We start from the raw sequence: 27985 nt of genomic DNA on the forward strand, positions 1-27985 counted from the left end.
TCACTCGACGCCGGCAGGGCAGCCAGGGAAATGACCTGAGCCCGAAAAGGCGTGTTGAGGGATTTCGGCACATAGCCGTGCTTAGGTTTGAGTATGACTTTAGAGTCATTAGGACCAAACTCCAAGCATGTCGGGCTCACGGAGAGCGCGTGCAGATCGCCTATGCGCTTCACTGAAGCGAGAGCCATCAAAAACACTGTTTTGAAAGACAAATGTTTGAGGCTGATTGACTTGATAGGCTCGAAAGGGGCACCTTTCATGGCCGCCAGGACCGTAGAAAGGTCCCACATAGGGACTGACGGAGGTCTGGGTGGATTCAGTCTCCTAGCTCCCCTGAGGAAGCGGATGACTAAATCATTCCTTCCTAGTGACTGACCCAGCGTTGAACCGGAGAATGCTGAAATAGCCGCCACATACACTTTGAGCGTGGAAGGGGATCTGCCCTTATCCAACAGCTCTTGTAGGAAGGAGAGAACCTCCGTTACCTCACATTCGAGGGGTGAAAGGCTCCGAGCTGTACACCAGCCGGAGAAAACCGACCACTTTGAAGCATAGAGTCGCCTGGTCGACGGCGTTCTAGCCTCCGTGATGGTATTCATGACTCCCTCTGCGAGACCAACGGGTATCCGTTGAGCGCCCACACATGAAGGGACCATAGTTCCAGGTGTTGGTGCCAGATCGAGCCCCTGGCCTGCGAGAGGAGATCTCTCCTCAACGGCACTGGCCATGGAGCGATGTCTGCTAACTGCATCAGAACTGGGAACCATGCCTGGTTCTTCCAGAACGGTGCTACAAGCAGCACTGGGCATTTCGTTTTCCTGACCCGTTCCAACACCTGAGGCAGGAGGGAGATGGGGGGAAAAGCGTATAGCAGGCAGCGCGGCCACTTTTGGGACAGCGCGCTGTCGGTCTTTGAAAAGAATGCGGGGCAGTGAGCGTTTTCGCGGGACGCGAATAGGTCCACCTCCGCTTTGCCGAATCTCTCCCACAACAGCCGGACTGTTTGTGGGTGTAGAGACCATTCGCCCGTAGGAACGTTGTTCCTGGACAGTCTGTCCGGGCCCACATTCAGCAGCCCGGGCACATGTACTGCTCTCAGCGAGCGCAGGTTGTGCTGAGCCCATAGCAGGAGGCGTTTCGCCAGCCTGTACAGGGGTATGGAATTCAGACCGCCCTGGCGATTTATGTAGGACACCACTGCCATGTTGTCCGAACGGACTATGACGTGTTGGTCCTTGATGTGGGGACAAAAACGCGTCAGCGCGTTGTGCACTGCCAGCATTTCTAGGCAGTTTATGTGTTGGAGCTTTTCCCGTTCCGACCATAGGCCGAAGGACGGTCTGCCCTCGAGCAGCGCTCCCCATCCCGAGGTGGATGCGTCCGTAGACACCCTCCTCACCCTCGAGGAAGTCCCCAGGCTTACACCTGATTGGTACCAGTCGTTCGCCATCCAAGGCACCAGGGCTGTGACACAGTCCTGATCGACCTTGAGGTGTAAATGACCGGACACCCACGCTCTGCGCGGAACCCGCGCTTTCAACCAGAACTGCAGCGGGCGCATGCGGAGCAAGCCCAGCCGGAGAACTGACGATGCTGAGGCCATGAGACCCAGCATCCTTTTGAAATTTTCTGAGCGGGGTGAAAGCGCCGCGGCGGAAAGACATCGCCGCGCGCTGAATGTTCAGCACGCGCTGTGGCGACAGCCGCGCTGTCATAGACTGTGAGTCCAGAACTATACCCAGAAACGGAATCGTTTGGCTGGGGTTCAGTGAACTCTTCGCCCAAATGACCGTGATACCAAGATTCTCGAGGTGATCGAGTAAAATGGCTCTGTGCTCTAAATGCTATATAGCAGTCGTCCAAATAGTTCAGCACTCGCATGCCTCTGAGTCTGAGAGGAGCGAGCGCTGCGCCCATGCATTTCGTAAATGTACGAGGTGCCAGGGACAAGCCGAAAGGCAGGACTGTATACTGGTATGTCTGACCCTCGAAGGCGAATCTCAAGAATCGCCTGTGATGTGACGCTATCTGTATTTGAAAATACGCGTCCTTCAGATCTATCGACATGAACCAGTCTTCTCGGCGAACATGCGCGAGAATTTTGCTGGTTGTGAGCATTTTGAAACGGCGTTTCACTAATACTCTGTTCAGTCGTCTGAGATCCAGAATGGGTCTGATACCGCCGTCCTTTTTGGGGACTAGAAAGTATCTGCTGTATATCCCCTGTTCGCTTTGAACTCGGGGAACAAGCTCTATCGCCCCTTTGCTTATCAGTTTTGATATTTCGGCGCGAAGTAGGTGTGCTACATTCAGCGGAACCGAAGTTTCGACGCGCGCTGTGAAGCGCGGAGGGCGTCGACAAAACTGTAGCGAGAAGCCTCTCTTTATAATGCCTAAGACCCAGTCCGAAACCCCTGGAAGCGCTGCCCATGCATCTGCATGGTTGGCTAAGGGCCGGATACAGAGCGCGCTCTGTTCGCCGTGCGACAGAGGTGCTATGGGGCTCACAGACATAGGCGTTATGCCTGCGGCATTTGAGGCGGGGGGCGCGCTTAATACAGCGGGCGGAGCGCTCGCCCTCGACCTTACAACAGTGTTTGGCTGAGTGAGGGGGGGCTGCGCGAGTCCCGTGGGACTCATGTGTGCGAGTAGATGTGGGCTGTGAGCGGGCACATTTACTGCTTGGGGCGCGCTGCTTACACAAGGTCTCGCACTCACAGGTCTCGTTTTTACAGAGAGCCTGTGATCTGATAGACATAGTGTTCGTGGGCACTGAGTAGTGGGCACTTTACTATGTGGGGAGCGCAATCGACCTGAGTCGATTTTATTTGCGCGAGCCCTAAGTGCAGGGCTGTGCTTGTGTGTAGGGATGGGCACTGAGAAGTGGGCATCGACACTACATTTATAGCACCATCGGCCGTGGCCGGGACACCAGAAATACCGTGAGTAAGTGTGGGCGCGGGAGAGCGGGCACAGTTACTACAATGAGTGCACTGTCTGTCTGAGCAGAGTGAATGCACACAGGTTTCGTCTTTACAGAAACCACAAGGCATGCAGAACATAGTGTTTGTGGGCACTAGGCAGTGGGCACGTTCACTATGTTGCGTGCGTGATCGACCCGAGTCGAATATATGAGCGCGGGCCCTGTGTGAAGGGCTTTGCTAGTGTGTAGGGATGGGCACTAGCAGTGGGCATCTTCTCTACACATATAGCATCATCGGCCGTGCTCGTGGGCAGCAAAAAACACGTCTGCAGTTGCCTCTCGGGGAACAAACAGAGTGATTTGCATTCGGCGGCATAAATATTTTCTGCCGGCCGGCCTGGGGTTCGAACCTCCGATCCCCCGCGCGCAAGTCTAAGAATCTACCACTGGACCACAGTAAAGATACATTGACAAAGTCAGCGCGAGTATTATCCGCACTTGCGTTTGCTTGTCAGGCATGTACCACGTGCTCGTGGGCAGCAAAAAAACACGTCTGCAGTTGCCTCTCGGGGAACAGACAGAGTGATTTGCATTTTCAGAACGCCTGCAAAATGCCAGAATGTGAGAAGAGTGGAAATCGCCCAGATTCAGCGGGGCTGAAAACACTCCATTCTCTTTCGCCAGTGATGCGCGGGAACCGTAGAAACGGTGTTCGGTTGCAGGCAAGCGGGTACTACGCGCTCGCTGGCTGCAAAATGCATCTCTGCAGTCGCCTTCAGGGGACTTACAGAGCAAAGCATTGGCGGCATAAATATATATGCCGCTAGACCGGGATCCGAACCCCGGTCTCCCGCGTGGAGAACCTATAATTCCACCACTGAGCCACAGGGGGATACAGGCTTTGAAAGCGGCGTCAACATGTATTCTTCGGCGTTTGCTGGCAGGCAAGCGTGTAACAGACTCACTTGCTGCAATAATATTTCCAGTCGCCGAACAGGGAACTGAGAAATGTGAGAGAAAAGAGGTCAGACCGACCAACGGTGGGAGTAAGAACACTCTTTTCTCCTTCGCCGGTGAATGACGCGTGCAGAGGCAGGGTAGCTTTTCTTGTAACGTAAAGAAAAACTAATCCCGCCCTCCGCTTCCAGGAAGGGCAGCCTCGGAAAGGATGCCTGGCGAGTCCTCAGAGTCACCGTAGGCAATTGGCTCGGAGTGAGGGCGTTTCGCCGTCAGCGAGCGCGAGCGCTGCATGAGAAGGCGTCTTGAAAAAGACGAAGCTCTTTTAGGGGTGAGTGTTGCAGCGAACACACACACACACACACACAGAAAACAGAGCAATATAGCAATAAGGATATAGGCGTCGGAAAGCGCAGCAGGTACGGCTGTAGAAGGCGGCGTTGGCCAGCGGCTTCGAGGGCTCGTCCCGCTGAAGTGCTTGCTTCGAACGACGCTTGCTTCCGTGATCCAGCGATGCGTGCGCTTCGCTGAAGAGATTAAAATCAAGTGAATCAGCCTTCTCGAGCTCCTTTTATAGAGGTAAGCCACGCCCGTCTCGGCGGGAAGTGGCGAGGAGGGCGCAAAGCGCCCTCATTGGTCTGATGTTGCATCAGCCTGCGCTCGATAGGCTTATGCAGTTGCCGCAGAGCAGCCAATGAGCAGACAAGCCGTCTTGCTTCAGCTGTCTGCTGCTGCCGCAACGCGTTTTACATATATGAAAAATTAAAGGATAATTTTTGCTTCAGTGTTTCGTGAAAAGAGACTTTTCCCGTAGCGTTTTGATAAAACGCAGTACGAGAGAACTCTCGTAAGAGAACCAGTGCTTGCATATTGTTGTCTTTTAATCACTTGATAATTCATACTCATAAAGTAAAACTGAAATGACATTCATTACAAGATTATTAGTTAAAACATTTAAAAATGCATCAAGCAAACACATGAGGAGAGTTCTCCACATGAAAAACCCACTACTGGCAGATCAACGTGCATCTACATTTCTCTCCGTTACAGTAGGAAATTAAATTAAAGTGAACGTGGAGGATTTTAATTGGTGACAGGATGCACATAATAACTAAGCGACAGAGCGATAATGTAACAGTCACAGCCTGTTACAAGGCAGGCCATCTTTTTCTGGGGGCTATGTTCTCTAGGGGTCACTAGTAGCACTCCATGTTTAGATTTAAAGGGGAAGTAGCAGAAGGAGAATTATACCCAGTGTGATTTGCCACATGCTGTTGACCGCTGTCTTTGAAAAATCCTGATTTGGGAAACTGTTTGTTTGCTGCCCAAATGGGATTTTTGTGCTATTATGTTACTACTGAATTACTTACCAGAGGACCTATTTCATTGATTCCCTTTGGAGGCAGAAATGCCATTAGCCAAGGAAGGACATCTGTGTGACCACTTAAAAACTACAGACAAGTCTGGTCTCATTCCGAGGAAACTGACTTTTGACGTTCCGCTTATCTATCATTAACTCATTCCCCAGTATCCTCTTATGATCACCTACGGTTCCTATTTGGGACAGTTTGTTTGGCTGGTGATTGTTTGGCATGTGCTTATGTAAATATTGTCTATGCATCAATATATGTTTGAAAAGAGTTTATGATCTTTTGGCTGTTTTTTTCCATTATTCTTTGTTTGATTTCTTGAAATACATTATATCCTTCCCTGGGTATTTTGCAAATATGATCCCCCTTTTATTTATTTTTTGTAACTTATCAGTTCTAAGCAGCTGGGGCAGTTATAATAATGATGTAGTACATCCCAAAGCTTGCCTACTCTTCTGCTACACACTGAAAAGTATGACACTTTTCTTCACAAAAACAATAAATACTTTTAGGGCATTGTATAAGTAAGCCAATTGGCAAATGACTTGAGCCCTATTCGGACGGGACTAGTTTAACATGGAGAGGTGGGGTAAAGTAATTATTATCAGAGCTTCTCAGTGATTTTAGTCCTGTCCAAATGTGCTATCTCAGTAATCATTACAGACAATGTCAGTAAAGATTACGGCGACTTTTACCTTCTGTAAAAAGGTCCGGATTGTGATTTGTATAGTCACAGCGTGTACAAATAACAAGGTCACTTGAGACACAGCCATCTTCTAACCATATACATACTGGGAACTATATTCTCAGAAGGCGAAGCACTGCTACTTCTGCGGAGTGATTTGCTCGCAGCACCTGAGAAGACCCGTAGTACCCAGAGTGGTGTTATTTGTACACGCTGTGACTATACAAATCACAACATGTAAATAGGAAAATGTTGGCGTTATTTTGGGAGCAGTAGGCTAGATGGAGCCATTTACCTCCAGTATTTGTGCTAAGCTAGCGGTGGGTGCGTCAGACAGAGTTACGGCACGAACGGAGATGAGAAGGTTATGTATGGAGTTATTTAACTCTGGGGTATACGGAAAGTCATTGAGGCCCATCCAGGAATGAATAGTAAAATGCAGGTAGAAGTAGTGTCCATCTGGAAGCAGCAGTAGTTCATCCTCTGTGCCGTCTATTAACCCTCAGACGGTCTTCGTTTCGGAGTCACATCCTGGGCCTTCCCGGTCAGAAGTGACCGGAGGCCTAAAAATGAAACTTCCTCCATCCCAGTAAAACCAATGCAATTTATTTTTGTTCTATAATATTTATTCTTTTTAATTTAGTATTTTGAGATCATTTTATTGAATTTATTAATATTTATGCAATATTTATGGTCTATTTTTGCCATTGAAAATAATTAAAAAATTTATATAAATATATGTATTTAAAAAAAAAAAAATTATACAGTATTTTGAGTCTAGGCCTTCAAAAAAAAAAATGTTTGAAGCAGATTAGCACCATCTGGTGAGAGTATGGAGAGAAAGCGTAGGAGCATGGTGTAACCACTAGATGGCATCTACAGTTCTCTATGGAGAGGCATGTGAATTCCCCAGCTGTTTATGGACACATTTACTTTTTTTTTTTTACAGAATTTGTAACAAAAAATGCAATTCATTCAATTATAACACTTTTTGTAAAATAATATTAAGGTTTTTTTATTTTTTTTATTTATTTATTTATTTTTCAATTTCCCATTCATTTTCTATGGGGGTCATTTTTGACCGAAGACCACAAGTGTGACTATTTTTTTTACGACCACTTAGCATGCTCGAATCATGACCTCAATTTTTTTGTGCGTGCACATACCTAATGCCATACAAGTCACCAAGTTTCGGAACATTCCAATGAAGCTGTGATTTTTAAAAATTCTAAACAGATTTTTTGTAATCAAAATTTATTGGTGTTTATGTGTATAAAAGTGTGTGTGTGTGTGGGTGGGTGTGTCTTTTTTGTACTCTTGATGTTGTAGAGTGTCACCCCTTTACAGCGGTGTACTTTTTTTTAGGATTGAGGCCGATTTGTAGATTGTACACACAAAAATTCTGAGAATTTTTTTTTTTTTGTCAATTTCCCATTCATTTCCTATGGGTCGGTCATTTTTGACCGAAGACCAAAATCGTCACTATTTTTTTTACGACCACTTAGCATGCTCGGATCATGACCTCAATTTTTTTTGTATTCACATACCTAATGCCATAAAAGTCACCAAGTTTCATAACATTCCGATGAAGCTGTGATTTTTAGAAATTCAAAACAGAAAATTTATCGGTCAGAAATGACCGAGGACCGTCTGAGGGTTAATGTGGACTTAGGGACATGCAGATGTTGATCGTCTTCTTTAGCAGAATTACAATAATCTAGTGTTGAGGTTATGAATATAATATATAACTTTTTTTTTAAGCATCAAAGACAGCATATGTCTTATTTTGGCAAAATTTATAAGGTGGAACAAGGCGTTTCTGCAAACACTGAAAATATAATTGTCAAAGCACACATTTCTATTCAAGGTTCTTAACTGAAGATGTCAGCATAACAGTAAATCCATCAAAAGACATTATATTCTATTGTCTTACATTCAGAGGTTTTTGACAACTAATGCATTTTCCAGAAAATGTGTTATTCCTGAGTATGTTGCAGTTCCACTAGAAAGTCCACAATTCAGAAACTAGAAAGTAAAGTTTGTCAGGACAAACTGTTATGTTGTATTGACAAAGCCTTGTCTGAAAGTTTGAAAGCTTTAAAAGCTTCTTACCATGTTTTATGTTGTTTGTAATCTTTTACATTTTGTTAGCATGCCTTGGCACGTGTCTAGCATTATTTTGCATTTTGCTAGCATGTTTCAGTACATTGCTAGCATGAATTAGATTAGCATGTTTTGTTAGAATGATTAGCATGTTGCTAACATGACTTAGCATGTTACTAGCATGTCTTGTCAAATTGCTAGCATTTTTCAGCACATTGCTAGTATGTTTTAACATGTTTTAGTATGTTTTACATGCTAATAAAATAAAATGTTTGATCAGAGCAACTGAGAAAACCTCTCAATTTACTGCCAAAGACTTGCAAGATGACCTGATGAAAAGAGGAAAAATCATTTCAAGGCAGATTATAAGAAAAACGCTAAAATGGAATTACTGAATGGAATGCCAGTCTTGACCAAGAAGAACATAAAAGGCTGACTTGAATATGCTAAAATTCATTTGGATTCTGGAATTTTTTTTAATGGAGTGATGTGACCAAACTGGAACTTTTTTTAGCCCATGTATCAGCGATATGTCTGGTGCAAAAAAGGCAAAGCTGCAGCTGAGCAGAAGAACACCATCTCCATGGTCAATCATGGAGGTGGTCCAGTCTTGTTATGGGGATGCTTTGCTTGTTGCAGGAAGTGGAAATCTTGACTGTATGAAGTACTTAATAAATTATTTGAAATATCAAGCCATTTTGGCAAAGATGGTGATGCCTTGGGTGCAGAGCTTGATGATCAATGGACTTTCCTGCAGGATAGCCATCCCAAAGTGTACATCCAAATCTACTTAAGCTTGATTCAGAAATCAGTTGTAGAATGTTCTTGATTGGCCTGTACAGTCTTCAGATTTAAATTTCATTGAAAATATTTGGTGGAATTTGAAGAAAGCAGTTTTAAAGTGAAAACCAAAGATTATCAGTGATCTGGAAAATATTTAAGCGAGGAATGGCCTAGATTGCAGTAGAGAGGTGACAGAATCTTCTAAGCACTTACAGGCAGCGTATATTGAAGGTTATAAAGAATAAAATATTCTGCAAAAACTTTTCATTCTCAGTCAGAATCACTCAAATGTGTATTAATAAACATTCTATAATAGTTTACTGATGCCTTTGTTGAATTGTTTTCGTATAATTTTGTTCTTGGCAGAAAAATGTCTTGCAGGCCAAAGGGGTTCAATAATTGTGATTGCAACTGTATACCAGAAAATGTTGCATTTGTTTTTCACTGGAGTTTGCCAGGACTGTGCAGTTGTTGAAATGTGAATTTGTTGATTTGTATATTAGTAACTTTTATCTCTGTTTTGTGTCTTTTTGCTGTAGGCGCTGATCGAGGCCTTTATCAGGGACAATGTAGCACTCAGTCTACCCAACAGCTTCAGACATTCAATTCAGCTAGAGCTGTTGCACAAGCTTCAACATGGGTGAGACATGGCTTGATGCTTTTTTAAATGCTTAATGGATAATTATATGTGTATTTAGGGTTCAAAATGACTTTTTGGACAGCACCTGAGACTGTTAATAACTACTGAAATGTTCAGAGCCACATTTTTTGGTTTGCATAAAAAAGCATTAAAAAAAGCATAGAATGTGTTTAGTACCATTTAGTTCCATTCTTTTTTCCTTTTTTAAATCCGAAATGAAATTTATACAAAAAGTTTATACAAAATTCTTATTTTATTACAAAACATTAGAAATGAAAAACAACAACAGAAATTATATTCAACTTGTTTATATGTGTATATACAGGGCTTGACATTGACACTCGTCAACTAACCAAATGTGGGTGGATTTCAGCAGTGGCGTTTAACAGCCACTTCCACTTCCACTTGTCAATTTGGTGGGTTTTAGAGTGAAGCGCAACGCTTACATTTTTTTACATGTGGAAGTTACACGTTTCAGAGTGGCTTTGTTCACACTAAATGCTGCTCCACATGAACTCAGTTGTGCTGTTTGTTTGAGCATCCAATAACATGCATCACAGCCGAACTAAAATGTAATGTCCCAACAACAAAATTGTGGCCAGTGAACTTTGGAAAACCACTAGCCACAGTGGCTGGTGAGCAAAAAAGTTAATGTCAAGCCATAGCAGTACCAGTCAAAAGTTTGAAAACATTACAGTTTTAATGTTTTTGAAAGAAGTCTCTTATGCTCATCAATCCTGAATTTATTTGACCAAAAATACAGAAAAAAACAGTAATATTTTAAATATTATTACAATTTAAAATAATGTTTATTATTATTATTATTATTATTATTTTTTTTTTTTTTTTTTTGAAAAACAAAAGGGACAATACATATTAATGAACATTTTCACAAATGTAAATATGTCAGATTATAGCCTTAGGCTAATTTCCATCTGCAGACCCCCTGGCAGGTTGGTGTTACACACAAGTTAATAAATACATACAGATACACTATATACAGACTATATACAGAGAGACAAGGACAAGAACAGTGATCACATCATGTTAGAACAAACAATAACAACAAGAGTGGACAACAAAGGACATATAAAAAAAAACAGGAAAGCATCAACTGTATTGCACAAATCACAATTTTGCACATGCCCTGACTGACCTGATATTACACTGACCCATATTACACCATTCTATATTGCACTGACCCGCATCACACTGACCCCTATTGCACAACCCATGTTACTGACTCTTATTGCACAACCCATATTACACTGATAATTGTATCCCTTTTTGTAATGCTCTAACTCTGTTTTACGTCTGATATATAATGATTAACTAAACATGATCACATGTTTGTGTGTCCCTCAGCCACACTTTTAAATGACTCCTAAAGGTAGGAAGACTTGTGCTTTCCCTCATTGACAGTGGAATACTATTCCAGAAGCTCACTCCCTGATATGACAGGACGTTCTGTGAAAAGGCGGTCCGCCTAAATGCCAAGTCACAATCACCTCTCATAGTGGCTCTAGTCACTCGAGACCCGGCAACACTGCTAGACTTTTGTTTAATAAAATCACTCAATGGTGGAGGCGCCAGACCATGTATAACCTTGGAGATTAGACAGGCTGATTTAAATAATTTGAAATTAGCAAAATTTAAAAACTTATATTTATCTAAAATTTGACAATGGTGATATGACGAAGGTTTCTTGTCTAATATTTTCAATGCTCTTTTGTAGCATACTTCGATTGGCCCAATAGCAGCATGACTCGTATAGGACCAACTTGTGATACAGTACTCAATATGAGCCAGTATCATAGAGTGCAGGAATGTAATCGCTGCTGTATCCGTTAATGATGTACGAATATGTCTAAAGTTCCGTATATTAACATTTACAGTTTTCACTACTTTTTTAACGTGTTTTTTAAAGGATAATTTCGAATCTATTAGCACTCCCAAATACTTAAATTCCTCAACATTAATTAATTCTTGTCCACCCAAGCGAACTTTTACTGCGGCCACGGTTGTTTTAGGTTTACTAAAAAACATTGATACGGTCTTTTTAACATTAAGGCACAGGCATGAATCATTCAGCCATTTTTGTAAGTCATTTAAGGCTAATGAAAGCTGATGGGCTGCATCATCAGCACTTTTGGCTTGTGTAAAAATTACCGTATCGTCTGCATACATAATCGTGTCCACATTTTTGCACACATTGGGCAAGTTATTTACATAAAGTGAAAATAGCAGGGGACCTAAAATTGATCCCTGAGGGACACCTTGCGTGTAGTGAAGATAGGGTGACTTACTATTCTTTATTTGCACGCATTGTTTTCTATCTGATAGATTAGACTGTATCCATTTAACGATTTGATTGCTAAAGTTAAATGTTGACAGTCTAGACAAGAGCTTAAGGTGATTCACAGTATCAAACGCATGCTTAAAGTCAACAAAACCAGCCGCAACATAACTGTTTTTGTCTAAATAAGACTTCACCTTCTCAACAAAAACACAGACAGCCATTTCAGTTGAGTGAAGAGATCAAAATCCGAATTGCATAGGGTGCAAACCCGGATTAGAATCATTAAGATGTGCAATAATAGAGTTAGCGACCCACTTTTCTGCTATCTTTGAGAAGATAGGGAGTATGCTAATAGGTCGATAATTAGCAGGGTCTAATTTATCACCCGATTTATATATTGGTATGACATTTGCCACCTTCCAACTCAAAGGGACGACTGCCTGCGTGATTGATAAATTAATAAGATAGGTCACAGGCACCAAGATACAAGATTTATAATGCTTCAGAAGATTGGTATCAAATCCAAACACATCCCTTGCTTTAGAACTTTTCAATTTAGAGATTATGTTTTCTACTTCATTTTCTGTAATTATTTGAATATTAAACTTTGAATTTTGAGTTGAAGCATCCATATGGAGGTCGGTGTTGCCAATATTTTGTTGAGAGTCACAAGAATTAGAAAACAGTTGTGCAATCTCATCAATGGTACTTTGGAAATAATCATTTAATTTAGTTGCTAGGCTGAAGGGCTCTGATACCAATTCATTGGCAAATTTGAGTTCAAGGTCTTTATCAGCATTGTGCTTACTTTTACCAAGGAGTTTGTTCATATTTTCCGAAATTAGCTTACAATTGCCTTTGCCACCATTAATTACAGTCATGAAAAAATTAGCTTTTGCCATTCTCAAAGTTTGTGTGACTTTATTCCTTGCGGATACAAAATTTAATCGATCAGTAGTTAATCCAAATTGTAATGATTTTTTAAGTAATTTGTCTCTGAGTGTCATAAGCTGTTTACACTCACTGTTGATCCAAGGCAAGGAATAAACTCGTTTCTTTAAATGACCCACTTTCTGAAACTGAGACAGAACCCCTTTAATAGAGGAGTATAGTAGATTACAACATTTATTAGTGTCATCACAAGATAATATGCTAGACCAAGATTATTTAGAGCTGCAGTTAAACGTTGTTCTTGGCTCTTTGGAATAAATGTTTGTTTTATATTAGTGCTTTTACTGACACTTCTCAATCGTTTTTTAGTCAGCTTTCTAGAGAAGAATATGGCATTGTGGTCAGACAAGCCAGTCAAGAAATTGTATGTTTTTATCATTCTATCTAGTTTGTAAAGCCCCTTTCACACAGAGATTCCGGAAAATACACGGATAAAGTGACCCGGGATTTGACCCGGGTTCGTTTGATTTTGGTTCATTCACATTGCCAGTGATTTTCCGGAATCAGAGAGTGCGTTCACACACAAGCCGTAAAAATCCCGTAAAGACACGTGACATCGATGTGACTTGTAATGTCTCAGCAGCGTCTGAAGTTTGCTTATGAGCTGCGATTGCTCTCTCGAGAAACCAAGCTTGTGCATTTTTTCTCTGATTCGATCATAAACTTGCGCATTACGTACCGTTTCACAGCTGGCGAACGATCCCGGCTTCAGTGTCATCACTACGACAGCATTATTACGGCTTTTGTTCACACAGCGCGTGTTCCGGGACTGAACACGGCAATGTTACTAGGTCCCCAACCCGGCATCGATGCCGGCATCAATCCCGGGTCGTGTTTGTGTTCACACAGAAGGCGTTCTAGCAATTTGCCGGCAATTTCCCGGGTTCAAAGCGCTGTGTGAAAGGGGCTTTAGAGAACACCAGGTCTATTAGAGTTTTAGAGCGATTTGTTATTCTAGTGGGATCACTGATCATTTGTGTTAGTCCAAAATTATCTGTAATTTCTTTCAGTTTCTTTCTGTCACTTTTGTTGTCCCAATTTACATTTAAGTCTCCCATTAGAATAACCTCAATATTAAAGTCACAACAACTCAGAAGTGCCTTAAATTGATCATAAAAATCTACTTTTGCTGAAGGCGGGCGATAAAGACATAAAACAGTAAATTACATTTCTGCTGAGAGTGACACTTTAACTCCAACACATTCAATTGGGATTTCATTAGGCCAAATTATTTGTGTACATTTTAAAGAGTCCTTCATATACAGTAACACCCCTCCCCCCTTTCCTTGATGCCTATCCTTTCTAAAGACATTGTAGCCTTGTAATGATACCACTGCTTGTGGGGAAGAGGGTTTAAGCCAAGTTTCTGAAAGTCCCAAGAAATCTACATTTGAGTTAATGAGAAGATGCTCCAATTGTTCCCTCTTAGGGCCATACTGCGTATGTTCAGATGGCCACCTAAGAGCCCTTTGTTTTTACACTGTGGATCCCATATAGTCCTGGCTTGATTAAAGGTCCCATTCCATGGATTATTTTTATTATTTTATAATGTTTCCAGGGGTGCCCTTATAATGTTAGTATGTTTTTTAGATCAAAAATTGTTATAATTTAGAAATAAAAGGCATATTTCCTAGCCTGATTTCATTCCCTGGTTTGAACACTCTGTTTGAAGGGGCGTGTCTGCTGTGAGACTTCAGTGTAAACGCCATCTGCTGTGATTGGCTGACATGCTTGCATATGAAATATCTGGTGAGCACTGAGCAGATGACAGTCTGTTGATCGCGTGAAAGATCTTATCATTGCAACGCAGTTTCTGCACTATCACTAATGATTTCACCAATGCAAACATGAGGCATATAAATACAGTAAGAGCTTCGTTGTGCAGTGTAACAGCGTCATTGATTTCATAACGAGTTTTGGCAAGTGTCCAGATAAACTCGCGCTGTGTGATTGACAGCTTGGACGATTGGAAAGGGATTGTTCTTTGATCGCTTTCTGTATATTAATCACAGTTTAAGTAAGATTATTTTCATCCTACTAAGAGAAACGAACGATGTGAAGAGTGATCGCTACTTCCATATTAAATCACTACTTACCGCTTGCTGGAATATAGTTGAAATAGTCCCCTTCGTCAGTATGAAACGCTGAGAGAAGCCTGCTTGATATTATTCCAAATAAAAACAGTCCGTGGTGAAATGGACAGAGCAAACTAACAACTTCGAATTAAACTTTTGCGGTATCCGATTATAGATAAACATCAACCACGTCTGTTGACATTTCGCCATCAATACGCCTGTGTTCCTGTGGGCGGAGGTTACGGTTCTAGTGACATCATTAAAGCAGGATGTAGAGGGGTGTAGTCCAATCGAGCCGTTTTTTGTAGTCAACTTCTGTTAAATAAAATATCTCGCTTGGCATTGAACTTTGAGCTTTATAATTTTACAGATATTATTTATACTCTAACAACAACATTACACACTAACTAAAGTTTGAAACATGGGATCACATAGAACGGGACCTTTAAGAGTCTGAAATAACTTACACGATCGATGTTTTTTAAATACAGGGTTCCTCTGTGTACGCATGGGTGTAATGGGTTGTGGTGAAATACTGGGCTTAGTTGAAATAAGGTCCTGCAGTGGTGGTGTTAGCCCAGGGAGCTGCTGTAGCCCCGGTAGCAGTGGTGGAATTAACCCAGGGAGCTGCTGTAGCCCAGATAGCAATGGTGGTATTAGTCCAGGGAGCTGCTGTAACCCAGGTAGCAGTGGTGGTATTAACCCAGGGAGCTGCTGTAGCCCAGGTAGCAGAGGTGGAATTAGCCCAGGAAGCTGCTGTAGCCCAGGTAGCAGTGGTGGTATTAGCCCAGAGAGCTGCTGTAACCCAGGTAGCAGTGGTGGTATTAGCCCAGAGAGCTGCTGTAGCCCAGGTAGCAGAGGTGGAATTAGCCCAGGAAGCTGCTGTAGCCCAGGTAGCAGAGGTGGTGTTAGCCCAGGGAACAGCTGTAGCACAGGACTTAAAACAGGTCCAGGGTTTTGCTCAACATCACCAGCCAGAAGTATTATCATCAAAAGATTCACAGCCCCAGGGAATGATCTAGATGCTGTTTGATCAAGTTTACCTGGGGGCGGCCTAGCATGTCCACAATCCAGGATTCTTGCATACAGAAGATGTTGGCTCCTCTTTGCTGGGTAGAGAGTTAAGTTATCCATTTTCCTTGGACACGTTAAACTCAAGAGGAGGTAGAAGGACAGGAGAAGACCAGACAAGCATGGCAAAATCCAAGGGTTTTTGATATACTTTTGTGGCAGACACACAGGACCTGCCAAACACTGTGGCTGCACCATGGCGGCCATCTTGCCTAGATCAATCTAGTTTTAATATACTTTAAAATTTAATTTATTTCTGTGATGCAAAGCTGAATTTTCAGCATCATTACTCCAGTCTTAAGTGTCACATGATCCTTCAGAAATCATTCTAATATGCTGATTTGATACTCAGTTATTATCAATGTTGAAAACAGTTGTGCTGCTTAATATTTTTTTGGAACCTGTGATACTTTTTTCAGGATTCATACATGAATAAAGTTAAAAAGAACAGCATTCATACAAGTGATAGTAAGGATTTATATTGTTAGAAAATATTTCTATCACTTGTTTATTTTGTGATTTATTAAATCAATTTAACACATTTAATGACTGAATAAAATTAATAAAAGTATTAATTTCTTTCAAAAACTGACCCCAAACCTTTCAACGGGAGTTAATTTTGTTACAAAATATTTCTATTTTTAATAAATGCTGTTCTTTTTTTTAAACCTATTCATTCATTTCCAACATTGATAGTAAATCAGCATATTAGAACGATTTCTGAAGGATCATGTGACTCTAAAGACTGGAGTAAGGATGCTGAAAATTCAGCTTTGCATCACCGAAAGGAATTATATTTGAAAGTGTGTTAAAATAGAAAACCATTATTTTAAATTGTAATATTTCACAATATTACTTTTTTGTCTGTATTTTTGATCAAATAAATGCAGGCTTGATGAGCATAAGAGACTTCTTTCAAAAACATCAAAAATAGTAATGTTTCCAAACTTTTGACGGGTACTGTGTGATCTGTCTGCACAATCACACAAATTTGTAATGAGGGTAAGAAGAGGAATGTATCACAACACAGTGCGTGTGTTGCGTTTGAATTTAATTATCTGTCCAATGGACTACTTGCACTGAGCTTTGTGATGCATTTCAGTTTTGAAATGGTACAACTCGTTTATTTCCGCTTATGTATATTTTCAGTGTCCTGTAGTCACGTAGTTCAAGGGTTCACAAACTTTTCCATTCCAGGATCCACCTAGACAAGTATAATCTATCTCAAGACCCACCAAAATAATTGAAACACATGAATATGGCTTGGGCGTGAATTACATGAGTTTAATTGCAATACAAACTTAAATGTTGATAACGATTAAAACAGCATCGCGTTGTTCAGCACAGAAAACGCTTTCGTGCTCGTGTGTGTATACATGTGAAATACTTTATTCTTAAATATTTTCCCTATGTGTTGGTAGGTAGCCACAAGCACGCAAGGGAACGCAAACAACCCACTCTTACAATGACCGTATCTCTGAAAGACAACAGCGCTGAGTTGAACAGACGACAGAGATGAATGCGTTTCCCAAAAGCATTGTATGTAGATCGTAGAACCATTGCAACCAATGGTCTCTACGATCAACTCAGCTCACGATACTTTTGGGAAACGCAGCCCAAACCTGAATCAGCCTTTTGTGACATTTGAATTATCCAGTGTAATTTGATCTCATGCAGAATACAGTGCAATCATTAGAGGGTATGAGTTTCTGTTTGTTAATAATGCGCACCGAACCGCTTAATGAACCGAGACGCTCTGAGACGCTCTGAGACGCTGAAATTATCACAAGTCGCATGCTCCATGAATTTATTAAATATTTTAATCACTATTCTGTGTCAGTTTTCACTGTCAATCATTTGCCCAAAATTCTTATTTAATATTCAAAGTAGTTGACTGTCATTCTTCTCTACGCTGTGTGCATTACTGTTTAATTAATCATGCTAATTTTCAACACTTGTCCATGGGAGGATATACCTTTTATCAGTCGAATTCATTTAAAAATATTAACTGAACAGGTATGAAATATGATCAGTAAGAGAAAAACACCGTTAATGAGAAGACGAGCACTGGACTGCTTTAGGTTAGTGGGGAAATATGCAGTATGTATTTATAATTCAGAATGCTCAGTTGGAAAGAAAAAATATTTATAGGAACATTTCAGCAGGTTCAAGATTATTCATGTTAACGCAGAGAACAGCCATAAACCGTAGGTATAATCTGCATTCTCATGTATGTAGGTGCACTGTTACCAGAAACACCTGAGTTGTAACAAGTAGAATGCGGTAGTAGTTGTGCAAGTAGTCCATTTGACAATTTTTTTACTTGAAAGGTTTATATGTAACTGTTAAAAAACCAATTGTCAATTCTGGGCCATTTTAAATACCAGGTTAACAGAATCCTGGGTTATCCTGTTTCACACACACTTGGGGTTAACAATTAATGCTGGGGATTCGTAAGCTGACTTTTCACAGTGTACAACATTCCTAACGTTCTTATTTGCATATTTGCGGTGTCGGTGTCATTGATTAGACCGCAGCACGTTACCTGTTTGCATAAAGGCTCTAGCATTGCGCATCCTCATATTGTACATATTTGATACTACACTGTCAAGTTTTTCCTGATAATATTTTTTGGAAACCAGTCTCCATACCAGTGTGATGACTTGTTGGTGTTCATTGGCCAGAGGAGAACTGGCCCCCCGACTGAGCCTGGTTTCTCCCCAGGTTTTTTTCTCTCCATTCTGTCACCTGATGGAGTTTTGGTTCCTTGTCATTGTCGCCTTTGGCTTTTGGCTTGCTTACTTGGGGACACTTAATAGTCAACAATATTATTGATCTGCCTGCATTGACACCATTATATGAGAACTGAACTGAGCTGGACGATGACTGTTTTCCCTAGAGCGGCTATAGCCTATATATAAATTAACTAAATTAATAACTTTTTTTAAAACAAAAATGAACCATTACTGAACTTACTGAAGCTGGACTATGACTCTATTTTCTTCTAGATCTGCTGAACAGCAGAAACAAAATTTGTTGCATTATTTTACTGTTATCACTGTAAAGCTGCTTTGAAACAATCTGTATTGTAAAAAGAGCGTAAAGAGTAAATGATTTGACTTGGCCATTTGACATTTTCCCTCTCAAATGCCAGGGTTAAGCGCAGTGTGAAAAGCCCTTTAGATAAGTAGTCCCACCTAAAAGATCAAATACCATTTATTTTTTACTAAGGAATTTGTGTAAAAGCTTCATATTTTTGTTTATAAACTCACCCGAATGTCTTGCCCCATAGATTTCCATAATAAGTGGTTTACTATAAACACAATTTGTTTAGTTAAGCCATGATAAATGACATTGCACAAAGTTTGAGCTTGTTATATTTAAGCATAGAATATTCCTTTAATGTGCGTTTGTGTTTATGTGACAGGGACAGGGCTCTGGAGGAAGTATGTCATAAACTGTGTGTGTGTAATGCAGTAAGAGATGCATTGGAGGGTGGTGTCCCTTGTGTGTCCTTCCATCAGCTGCTTCTCAAACCCAGTGAAAACACCATCAGCTTTCTGCTGGAGGTATAAACCCTGCTGCATCACTGAATCATACACATCGCACACTCCATTCTCTTAATTTACTACGTTCTCACTCTAAACTGATCTAGTTCACCTGGTCTTTTTTTTTTAAACGAAATGCTCTTTTACGCTCAGTGATCTCATGTCTCCAGGTGTGTACAAGGTCATTGGATAAGGAGCACCTGTCAGAAACGAGCAAGAGAAAAATGGCTCTTTTCATCAAGTGAGCACCTTTACATAGTTTTAAAAGACTATTTTCATCTAGCCAGACTTTTGAAAATGCATTTTCAAATTTTTTTTCCTGCATTTTGTTTGCTTTCACGTGGTTTTTAATAGAGATGCACCGATTACATTTTTCTGGGCCGATTCCGATTTCCGATTTTTCATTAAGTTTAACCTGCCGATACCGATTTTAGCCGATTCCGATTTCATTTTTTCTAACCACTTTACAGCACACACAAATATTTATTTTATATCTTTTCTGTAATAGAACATTTTACAATTTGCATAGTATATATTTTTTTGAACAGATAAACGCTATAAAATAGAACTATATAAATTACTCCAGGTGTGGGTAATTCACACACATCTGAAGTGCAGTGTTATGGAAGAACCATTTCCTTTTCACATTCAATATCCAATAATTTTTTAATATATGTATTTAGCAAACTAAACGTCTGTATGAAAACAGGGAATGGCAATAAAATAATATATAAATAAAAAATAAAATAAATATAGCCTTGCAGTATAAAGATATTTCTCAAAGCACACACACACACACACACACACACACACACACACACACACACACAGGCCTATTGCAATCACTTGTACAAACTGAATAATAAAACAAGTTTAAATGGGTACATTTTCTATAAATATATTTAGTCTTCTTTTCTGACATGGCCTACACAAAACACGCAAATTCTGTGCATTTTGGGCACTTTTTTTGTGAAACCCTATTTAGGCTATTTTGTCCATCAAAAGTGTGCTTTCCCTTTAATTGAGCGTGAGCAGCGCAGCAAATAGACTCGGCGCCGAAACACGCGCTTCACTGCTCGCGACGCTCCTGCTTGACGCTCACGCGCTGCTCCTGCTCCCGTTGTGAATGCACTCATTGATTAACATGTACGCCGAAAAAAAATACGCACTTGCGGTCTGAACGGACGTTTCCTACATGTGTGTTCCGTGTGCACGTGTGATGCTGATGTTGCGCGATGTTAATCATGCGGCGCCCGAGTGCATTTGACCGGCATAAAATTGGCATTTGTCAGACTGACCGGCCGGTCGCCGGTCACGGCCGATCACGTGGAAATCGGCCAATTCCGGTCACCAGCCGATCAATCGGTGCATCTCTAGTTTTTAAGGGTGGATTTGTTTAAAGTGGGTTTTACTTCAATAATATTCTTTTTCACTTTGTCACTACTATATTTCATTTGAAATGTTCCTATTGTGTTACAATTACACAAATATTCCATGACGTCTCTCTCTGTTCATTTGAGCTTTGAGCTTGCCTGTTTTTCAGAGATTTTAGATTTTCTTTCTTGTTTTCATTGTAGGACTGTTTGTGACCGGTTGGAGGATGTTTCTCTGGCCTTCATGGTGTCATCTCATAAACTCTTCAATGAACTTCTTCAAGATGAGGAGAAGAAGATCCTGATAGAGCAGATGAGGAAGAGCTCAGCCACAGTCAACCTCAGTGCCAAATCACTGCCCTCATTCTACGATATACCTGGTACATCCTGACAGACAGATATTTAATCGTGACAATATTAATTTTTTTATATTATGATATGAGGAGCTTTACTTGCTTTTGGTTGTGGTGTGCTATTTATGTCTTGTTCTCAACAGTGTCTGCCAGTGTGAATATCAGCCAGCTTGAACAGCAGCTCATTCTGTCATTGGATGCTCGACATATCCGACAAATCCTCATTGAGCTGCATGGGATGGCCGAGCGACCCTTCTGGAGGGTTAACAATAAGGTCAGGTCTTGTGGACCGATTCGCAAACCAAAAATGCTTGTCATAAAGCAATTTACATTTAAAAAAATAATAAATTATAATTGTTGACATTGTGAAAAAAAACATTTCAAGTTAGTTTAAAGTTATATGCTTTTTTTTCTGTAGTGGGAGATTCCTGTTGACTATGTAAACGTCATACTAGCAATAAAAGACAACCTGACAAGAGACCTGGTGTACATCCTCATGGCCAAAGGTCTACACTGCATCAGTATAAAGGTGTGTATCTGTACAAGACTCACTTTAACACCATTCAGCATGTTTACATGCACACCAGAAAACCAGCTTCTTAACCCTTGTGTGTCAATTTTAAAAAGTTACTCAGAGGTCCTTAGAGGACCAAATGTCCGTGTCAGAACACTGTCAAAAATTTTAATGCTCCCGACCACTATAGGGGTCTCTGAGTAAGGTCAAATTAGTTTTCCTTGCCACTGTTCTATAGAGTCGGCAGTCTTACAAAGATATCAACACCACAATTAGTTTTAACAGTATGTAACTATTGTATATCGACATGAAATATTAATTCAAAATCACCTACGTGCATAGGCACACTTCAGTTATCCAGTCATGTGATTCCAAGTGCCACGTTTTTGTTACTCATTTTGAAAACTGAGGTAGTTTAATTAAGATGAATTAATCTGGGATTTAACCCAAACAGGAAATATTTCTTAGTGACTTAGCCTTTTTTGTCTCTTTGGGTGTTGCAGGATTTTGTGCATGCTCGTCAGCTGTTCACAGCGTGCCTGGAGCTGGTGACAGAGTTTTCTCCTAAACTGCGTCAGGTCATGCTCAATGAGCTACTGCTGATGGAGGTTAGAGCACACGAGGCGAGTGCTGTCAAAGGCAATATGGAGAGGCCTCCATCCGACCTGGTCAGCAGGGTCCGCGGATATCTGGAGATGAGGATACATGGTATTACGTCTACTGTTACAAGGTCTCTTACTGTGCGTTCACACCGCCGCCAGCGAGAGCGACAAAATTTGCTCTTGGCGCCCTGCCAACGACGCCGTGGAAAGATTCGTGGACGCTCTGACGTAGATCGACTGCTTAGTTTTTTATAAAACTTTATTTAAAGGGGCTGCAAAGCAAACAAGCATGTCGATCGTTATTTTTGCAGACTGACCAAGTAGGGTATAAGTTAACCTCATGGAATCTTTTAAACGTGAAAGTAAGAAATTGATCGATGGAAAGAACTTAACAATTATAGTGACATGTTTGCTAGTGAAATAAGCCAATTAAAAGCAATTTGTGTGGTGTGGCTTATGTTCATGGTTAAGTGCTAATCTAATTTGCATTCCCGCTGAAAAACAAGCATTCTAGCATGAAAATCTTGCCTATAAATAGTGTTGCGCGCCTTCTTATCAAATTCAAATGATCAACCTCTCCTCTATTTTGCTTGGAAACTAATGTGGTCGGAACCAAAGTTTACAGGACTGCGTTCCCTGTAATCCTCTTAAACGGAGCCCTTCTACATTCCGATTGGTTGCCGCCGAACCGCGTCATAGCTCATTACCATAAAGTTGACTTGACTTCAACTTCTCCACACCTCTCTCGCCGTCCTAGATGCGCCGCGCCACCCTCGCCGGAGCTCGAACTGAACAAGAGCAAGGTCTTTTACACTCACTTCTGGCAATTTAAAGAAACTGTTAAGGGCAATAAATTAATCTGACCGTATACTGTAGATATACTGTAACTGTTGCTCACTCAGGCTGGCATTGATGCAAATCTTTATGTAAATTTCTTTGGCTTTTTATTTATTTTTAACTATATTCTGACAAAAGTGTTCCAACATTCATTCACTTTCAGTTTTCATGCCAGTCTGTCCTTGGTTATTAGTAGATCTGCACAGAATTGATATAAACATGCAGTGCTTACATAAAAAAGAGAAAATTCTTTTAGTCTGAGAAATATGATAGAAGGCAAAAGCTGTTAAAGTCCCCCTTTGGTGAAAATCAAGTTTTTAATGTTGTTTTTTGTCTATATGGTGCTTTTAGTACGATTTTAAGACAAACCATGTGCAAACTCATAAGTCAACACCATTGCTGAGTTTTTTCTCCTTAAAACTACAGTGAAAAAAATAACAGCAATGTGTGATTGTCAACGAGTGGATCTATGAGCTGGTGTGAGTGAGTGGAGGCGGGGCTAATTGGCATATTCATGGTTCCGCTGATTCTACATGAAGCAAGGGTGTAGAGTTACATTCAAGCTATTGTAAGGCATGATGCTTTTTTCACAGGAAAAAAACTATTAAATATGTCATTTTGGTGATCAAAGATGAGTTTTAAGGGATAAAATCATTGACTACAGGGGGACTTTAAGGTAGTGTTGGATAGTTTGGATTGCACATTTTAAGGCAGGTGAGTGTCAGTTCCGCTCTGCAGATTTTGGCCTGAAGGTCCACCTGATCCCATTAGTTAATGACCATTTACTCAGGATGTGATCAACCCAAATTGTGCTAAAACAGTGATTGAGTTTTTTTCAAGTGTTGAGTTTATTCTTCTGACAAAACAAGCTATTTGGTTATTCTAATGAAATCAGATGAAGTGGAATTCATATTTTAGGAGAGGATGCTGTAGTTTGTTACAGTGTTCTTCACGTCCATAGATCTCCCGCTGCGTCAGATTGTTGGTGAGGAATGTGTTGTGTTCATGCTTAACTGGAGGGAGAATGAATATCTGACACTGCAGGTGCCCCAGTCTCTGGTCAACAACAACCCGTATATAAAGGTATCTGCACTCTCTCCACACACCCTGCTGCTCATACGGCATTCAGATGGTTGGACATTTGAATCTAACGAAAAATCTCTAGGTCAAATTTCACCACAAAAAATATTTAAAAAAAGAAAAGAAATTGCAAACTGCATACAGAAAATGAAGCCTGTTTTAGGACCATTGAGAGTTTTTAATTATCTAAATAATCTGTTTCTGTAATGTCTTTTAAAAAACAATTATTTCCAAGTTTGATTCTTGTTACTGTAATATAGTTATTTATTTAAATAAAGTGATTTATTTAAATAAAGGCAACAAAATGCTACCACACTGTATAAATGCTTACAGTTTAAAGAATATAGTTAAATTTTTTCATTACAGAAATGAGAATTGTGGGAAAATGTGCTTAATTGCAAATTTTTATTATTTAAATCTATGCATGTCTAGATTTAAATCTCAGGTTGTTCTAATTTGTTCTTCTCCTTGTAACTCGTGCAGCTGGGGCAGCTGATAGCTTCCACCTGTAAGGAGCTGCCAGGTCCTAAAGAGAGCAGACGCACAGCTAAGGAGCTCTGGGAAGCGGTGGTGCAAATCTGCAGTGTTTCCAGCCAGCACAAACGCACCAGTGAGGGTAGAGTGAGCCTTCTCAAACTGAGAGAGTCCTCACTCGGCATCCTGCCCCGGTGAGACGGAGGGCGTTTACTGCAAGGCCACTATATTGTACATGGGGAATTATTCTAAATCCTGGCCTAGATGACTTCCTGAGAAAAAAAAAATCAGTTTCATTGCAATAAGCTGTAATTATATACTATATGTTAAAAATTCTCCATGTCATGTTAATGCATTTGTTACATTTTTCTTTTGTGTTATAAGGAGCAAATTCATGACTTTTATGAAGAAACTACGGGTAAGTGTAACATTTCCAAGTACATAGCATTAAATAAGTCTATCGTAAATATAGAGAACTTCCAGAATTAATCTACAAATATAATTTTGTTTTGTTTTGTTTTAGGAGCCACTGGTATTGACAACACTCATCTCTTTGTTTGTGCGGCTGCACAGTATTGTACGGGTATGTGCTAACCGGTGTAGAGGAAATTACTTTAGATTGTATTTAGGATTTTCAAATGTACCGTTACTACCGGTACCAGTCTGTACAAAAAAAATGCTAACCATGCTGGTAGAATGTGTGGAGTGACATTGCAACTCTGGTTACTTTTCTGTTGCCTGGCTACCTGTTTTTCTGTTGCTGGCTAAGCATGCTATTTGAGTGATGTAAACACAAATTAATAAGAAAATCAAATTAAATATCTGATAACCCTGCATGACAAGGTCAGTATTTACATCTCTTATCATCTGTAAAAGCATTTAAATTTACATAACAAAGAGCTCCGTTATCAGCCCCACAGTGGAAACTTAAACCAGATCGGCACGGAATAGAACGGTTAAGCAAAGAAAACGGTTTGGCTGGACTGTGGAAAAAAGTGTAAACGCAAAGATATTAATTGTAGCCTACAATTAAGACTGCTGTTTTGTATTTATTATAGCAAAAGTTTTTGCGAGAGTGCAGAATTCAGTGAGCTTGCGGTTTAAAGATTGATAGCCTTAGTGATTACAAAGGGAGGCTCTTCTCTTGCTTTCTGTTTATTACCCATTCACAATCTGAATACAAGTTTAGTTTTTCATGCTGGTTAGTACACAGCAAAGTTTCTGGATTGACAACCATATTTAAATGCGCGATTGAATCGGACACTGCGATGATTGACAGTGAAAACCATCAGGACTAAATTTTTAAAAGTACTTAGTCCAATAGTTTTTGCTCTTGTACCGAAATTGGTACAGAGAACCTCGAAAGGTAACTAGTATTGGTAGCGACTACTGAAATTTAAAACCACTACTACGACTACTTTACAACCCTAATTGTAACTGTTTTGGTGGGGATTTTATCTTTTTTTTATAATCACCGTTTTGCCTTCACTATTTCATTGTAAGTCATCCTGGAGTATGACATGAATTTTGTGAAGTATGTCAAATAAATAATGACAGAATACTGTAGGTACTATAAAGGGAGTAGTCTCTTGTAGGGCTGTGCGATATCAACTATTAGCTCTATTATCACGATAATCTTATAATAAAATTACAGAATATTGTTAATATTGAATATTGCTGAAAATTGATTCATGTGCCAAAGACGGCACCAATACGCAATTTCACTCCTGCAAAACTAGCACACTAGCCCTTCATCTAGCCTAACATTGTTGCTTTGAAATTCACTGGTCACGTTGACCAGTACATTTCTAAATGTTGGTTCAATGTGCTAGACATTCTTCATGAAAGGCTCATTCCTGTGGACTGGACTGATTCCAGGTCATTATGCTTATGATGTTTTGTATTTACCAGGATGATATAGTGAATGAAGTGACAGCTGAGCATATCTCCATATGGCCTTCATCTCTCGCCAAGTACGTCACAACAAATGAAATGCCATTAGATGAAGAAATGCCCCTTTGTTTATATCTGTATATGTAATGATAATTTGTAAATTTATAAGGTTTGTTTTGATGGTGTAATCTTGGTGTCAAATGTGCTGATGATGATTTTGTCGATGCAGTTTACAGTCTGTGGATGTTGAAGCCGTGGTTGTCACATTAAAGGAGTTGGTTAACTATGCTCTCAGCCTCAACCCCAACAACCAGTCGTGGCTCTGCACACAGGCCGACATTTACTTTGGTAAGTAGAAACAATGAATAAAATTAAACCTTGCACTCATACTGTAAAGATCCAACATGGAGGGGTTATTTCAAGTCGTATTATTTGTATAGCACTTTAAAGAATACATATTGTTTTAAATCAGCTTTACAGAGTTTCATGTTAATGCTTAATTATCTACAATTGAATGCCATGTGCTGGGATTGGTGATTGCACCCCAGCTGGTATGTGTGTGTGTTGCCAGGGGTGACGCTTGATGAGCTGCTGGCAACTCGTCACAATATATATATATATAAGAGCACCAGTGCTACCAAATAAAAAAGTTAATTTCGAGCACTGTTTGATGATGATATTAACCATAAAGCTGTTGAAATTAGCTATATAGTGTTCTGTATGCACCATATGCCTCTGTCTGAAATCCAATACTCTGAGTTGGTACTTATTTTTAATAAGTAATTACTTCTCGACCGCTAAAAAAATGCATTCTATATAGTATGAATGTGTATGAGTATTGAGTATAATCTAAGCCATGTTGCCCTTATCACATGACCTACCACCATTCACAAATCCTCTCCAGTGGCCTCATGGGATAGTAAAGTGTCCATCGAATGCACACCTCAGAATCTCACCGGAAAAAGTAGTTAATCCGGGTACTTTTTGCCTACTCTTTTGTGAGTACTGTTAATTCGGATACACTTTTGTGACATACATTTTGTGGCATAGATTTTTCATCTATTATATAGTAGGGAGGTATGCGATTTCGGATGTGTGGATAAAATTGTTACTACTATTTGGTGATGTGCGTCACTGCCATGGTTAAATTATGCATATAAACAGCAGGGTTTAAGAAGTTTAGCTTAACTGCGCCACCTCTAAGCACTAAGCCATTTAACTTAAAAGTAAATTGAAAGTCATGACATGATACTTCCATGTCTGGTGTGTGGAAGAAAAAAAAAAAAAGGTTTTGTGCATCAAAATATTTAACAAGACTGATGCTGAAGTCTCATAATACTCCGAAAATAAAGTTTGGATACCTGAAATGAAACTCTTAGCCTAATGTCAGACGCATGATATTTAATGGAGGCGAGTTCATTGTGATGCATTACTTGGTAATCTTTTTATACAAA

The 27985-nt window shown here is 40.3% G+C and overlaps 1 protein-coding gene across 1 annotated transcript in view; it reads left to right on the plus strand.

Annotated features, from left to right (window-relative positions):
* Positions 1-27985, plus strand: part of ints8 (integrator complex subunit 8) — a 69599-nt gene that overhangs the window by 37750 nt on the left and 3864 nt on the right. The window contains exons 10-22 of the mRNA XM_084422811.1: positions 9361-9461; positions 19285-19426; positions 19576-19646; positions 20983-21158; positions 21275-21405; positions 21550-21660; positions 22149-22353; positions 24046-24167; positions 24648-24832; positions 25023-25056; positions 25162-25221; positions 26550-26611; positions 26761-26879. Of these exons, the coding sequence (XP_084278937.1) occupies positions 9361-9461; positions 19285-19426; positions 19576-19646; positions 20983-21158; positions 21275-21405; positions 21550-21660; positions 22149-22353; positions 24046-24167; positions 24648-24832; positions 25023-25056; positions 25162-25221; positions 26550-26611; positions 26761-26879 (1519 nt within the window). The remainder of the gene's footprint in view (positions 1-9360; positions 9462-19284; positions 19427-19575; positions 19647-20982; positions 21159-21274; positions 21406-21549; positions 21661-22148; positions 22354-24045; positions 24168-24647; positions 24833-25022; positions 25057-25161; positions 25222-26549; positions 26612-26760; positions 26880-27985) is intronic.

The sequence above is a fragment of the Rutilus rutilus genome (genome assembly GCF_951802725.1).
Source record: "Rutilus rutilus genome assembly, chromosome: 11".
Lineage (NCBI taxonomy): Eukaryota > Metazoa > Chordata > Actinopteri > Cypriniformes > Leuciscidae > Rutilus > Rutilus rutilus.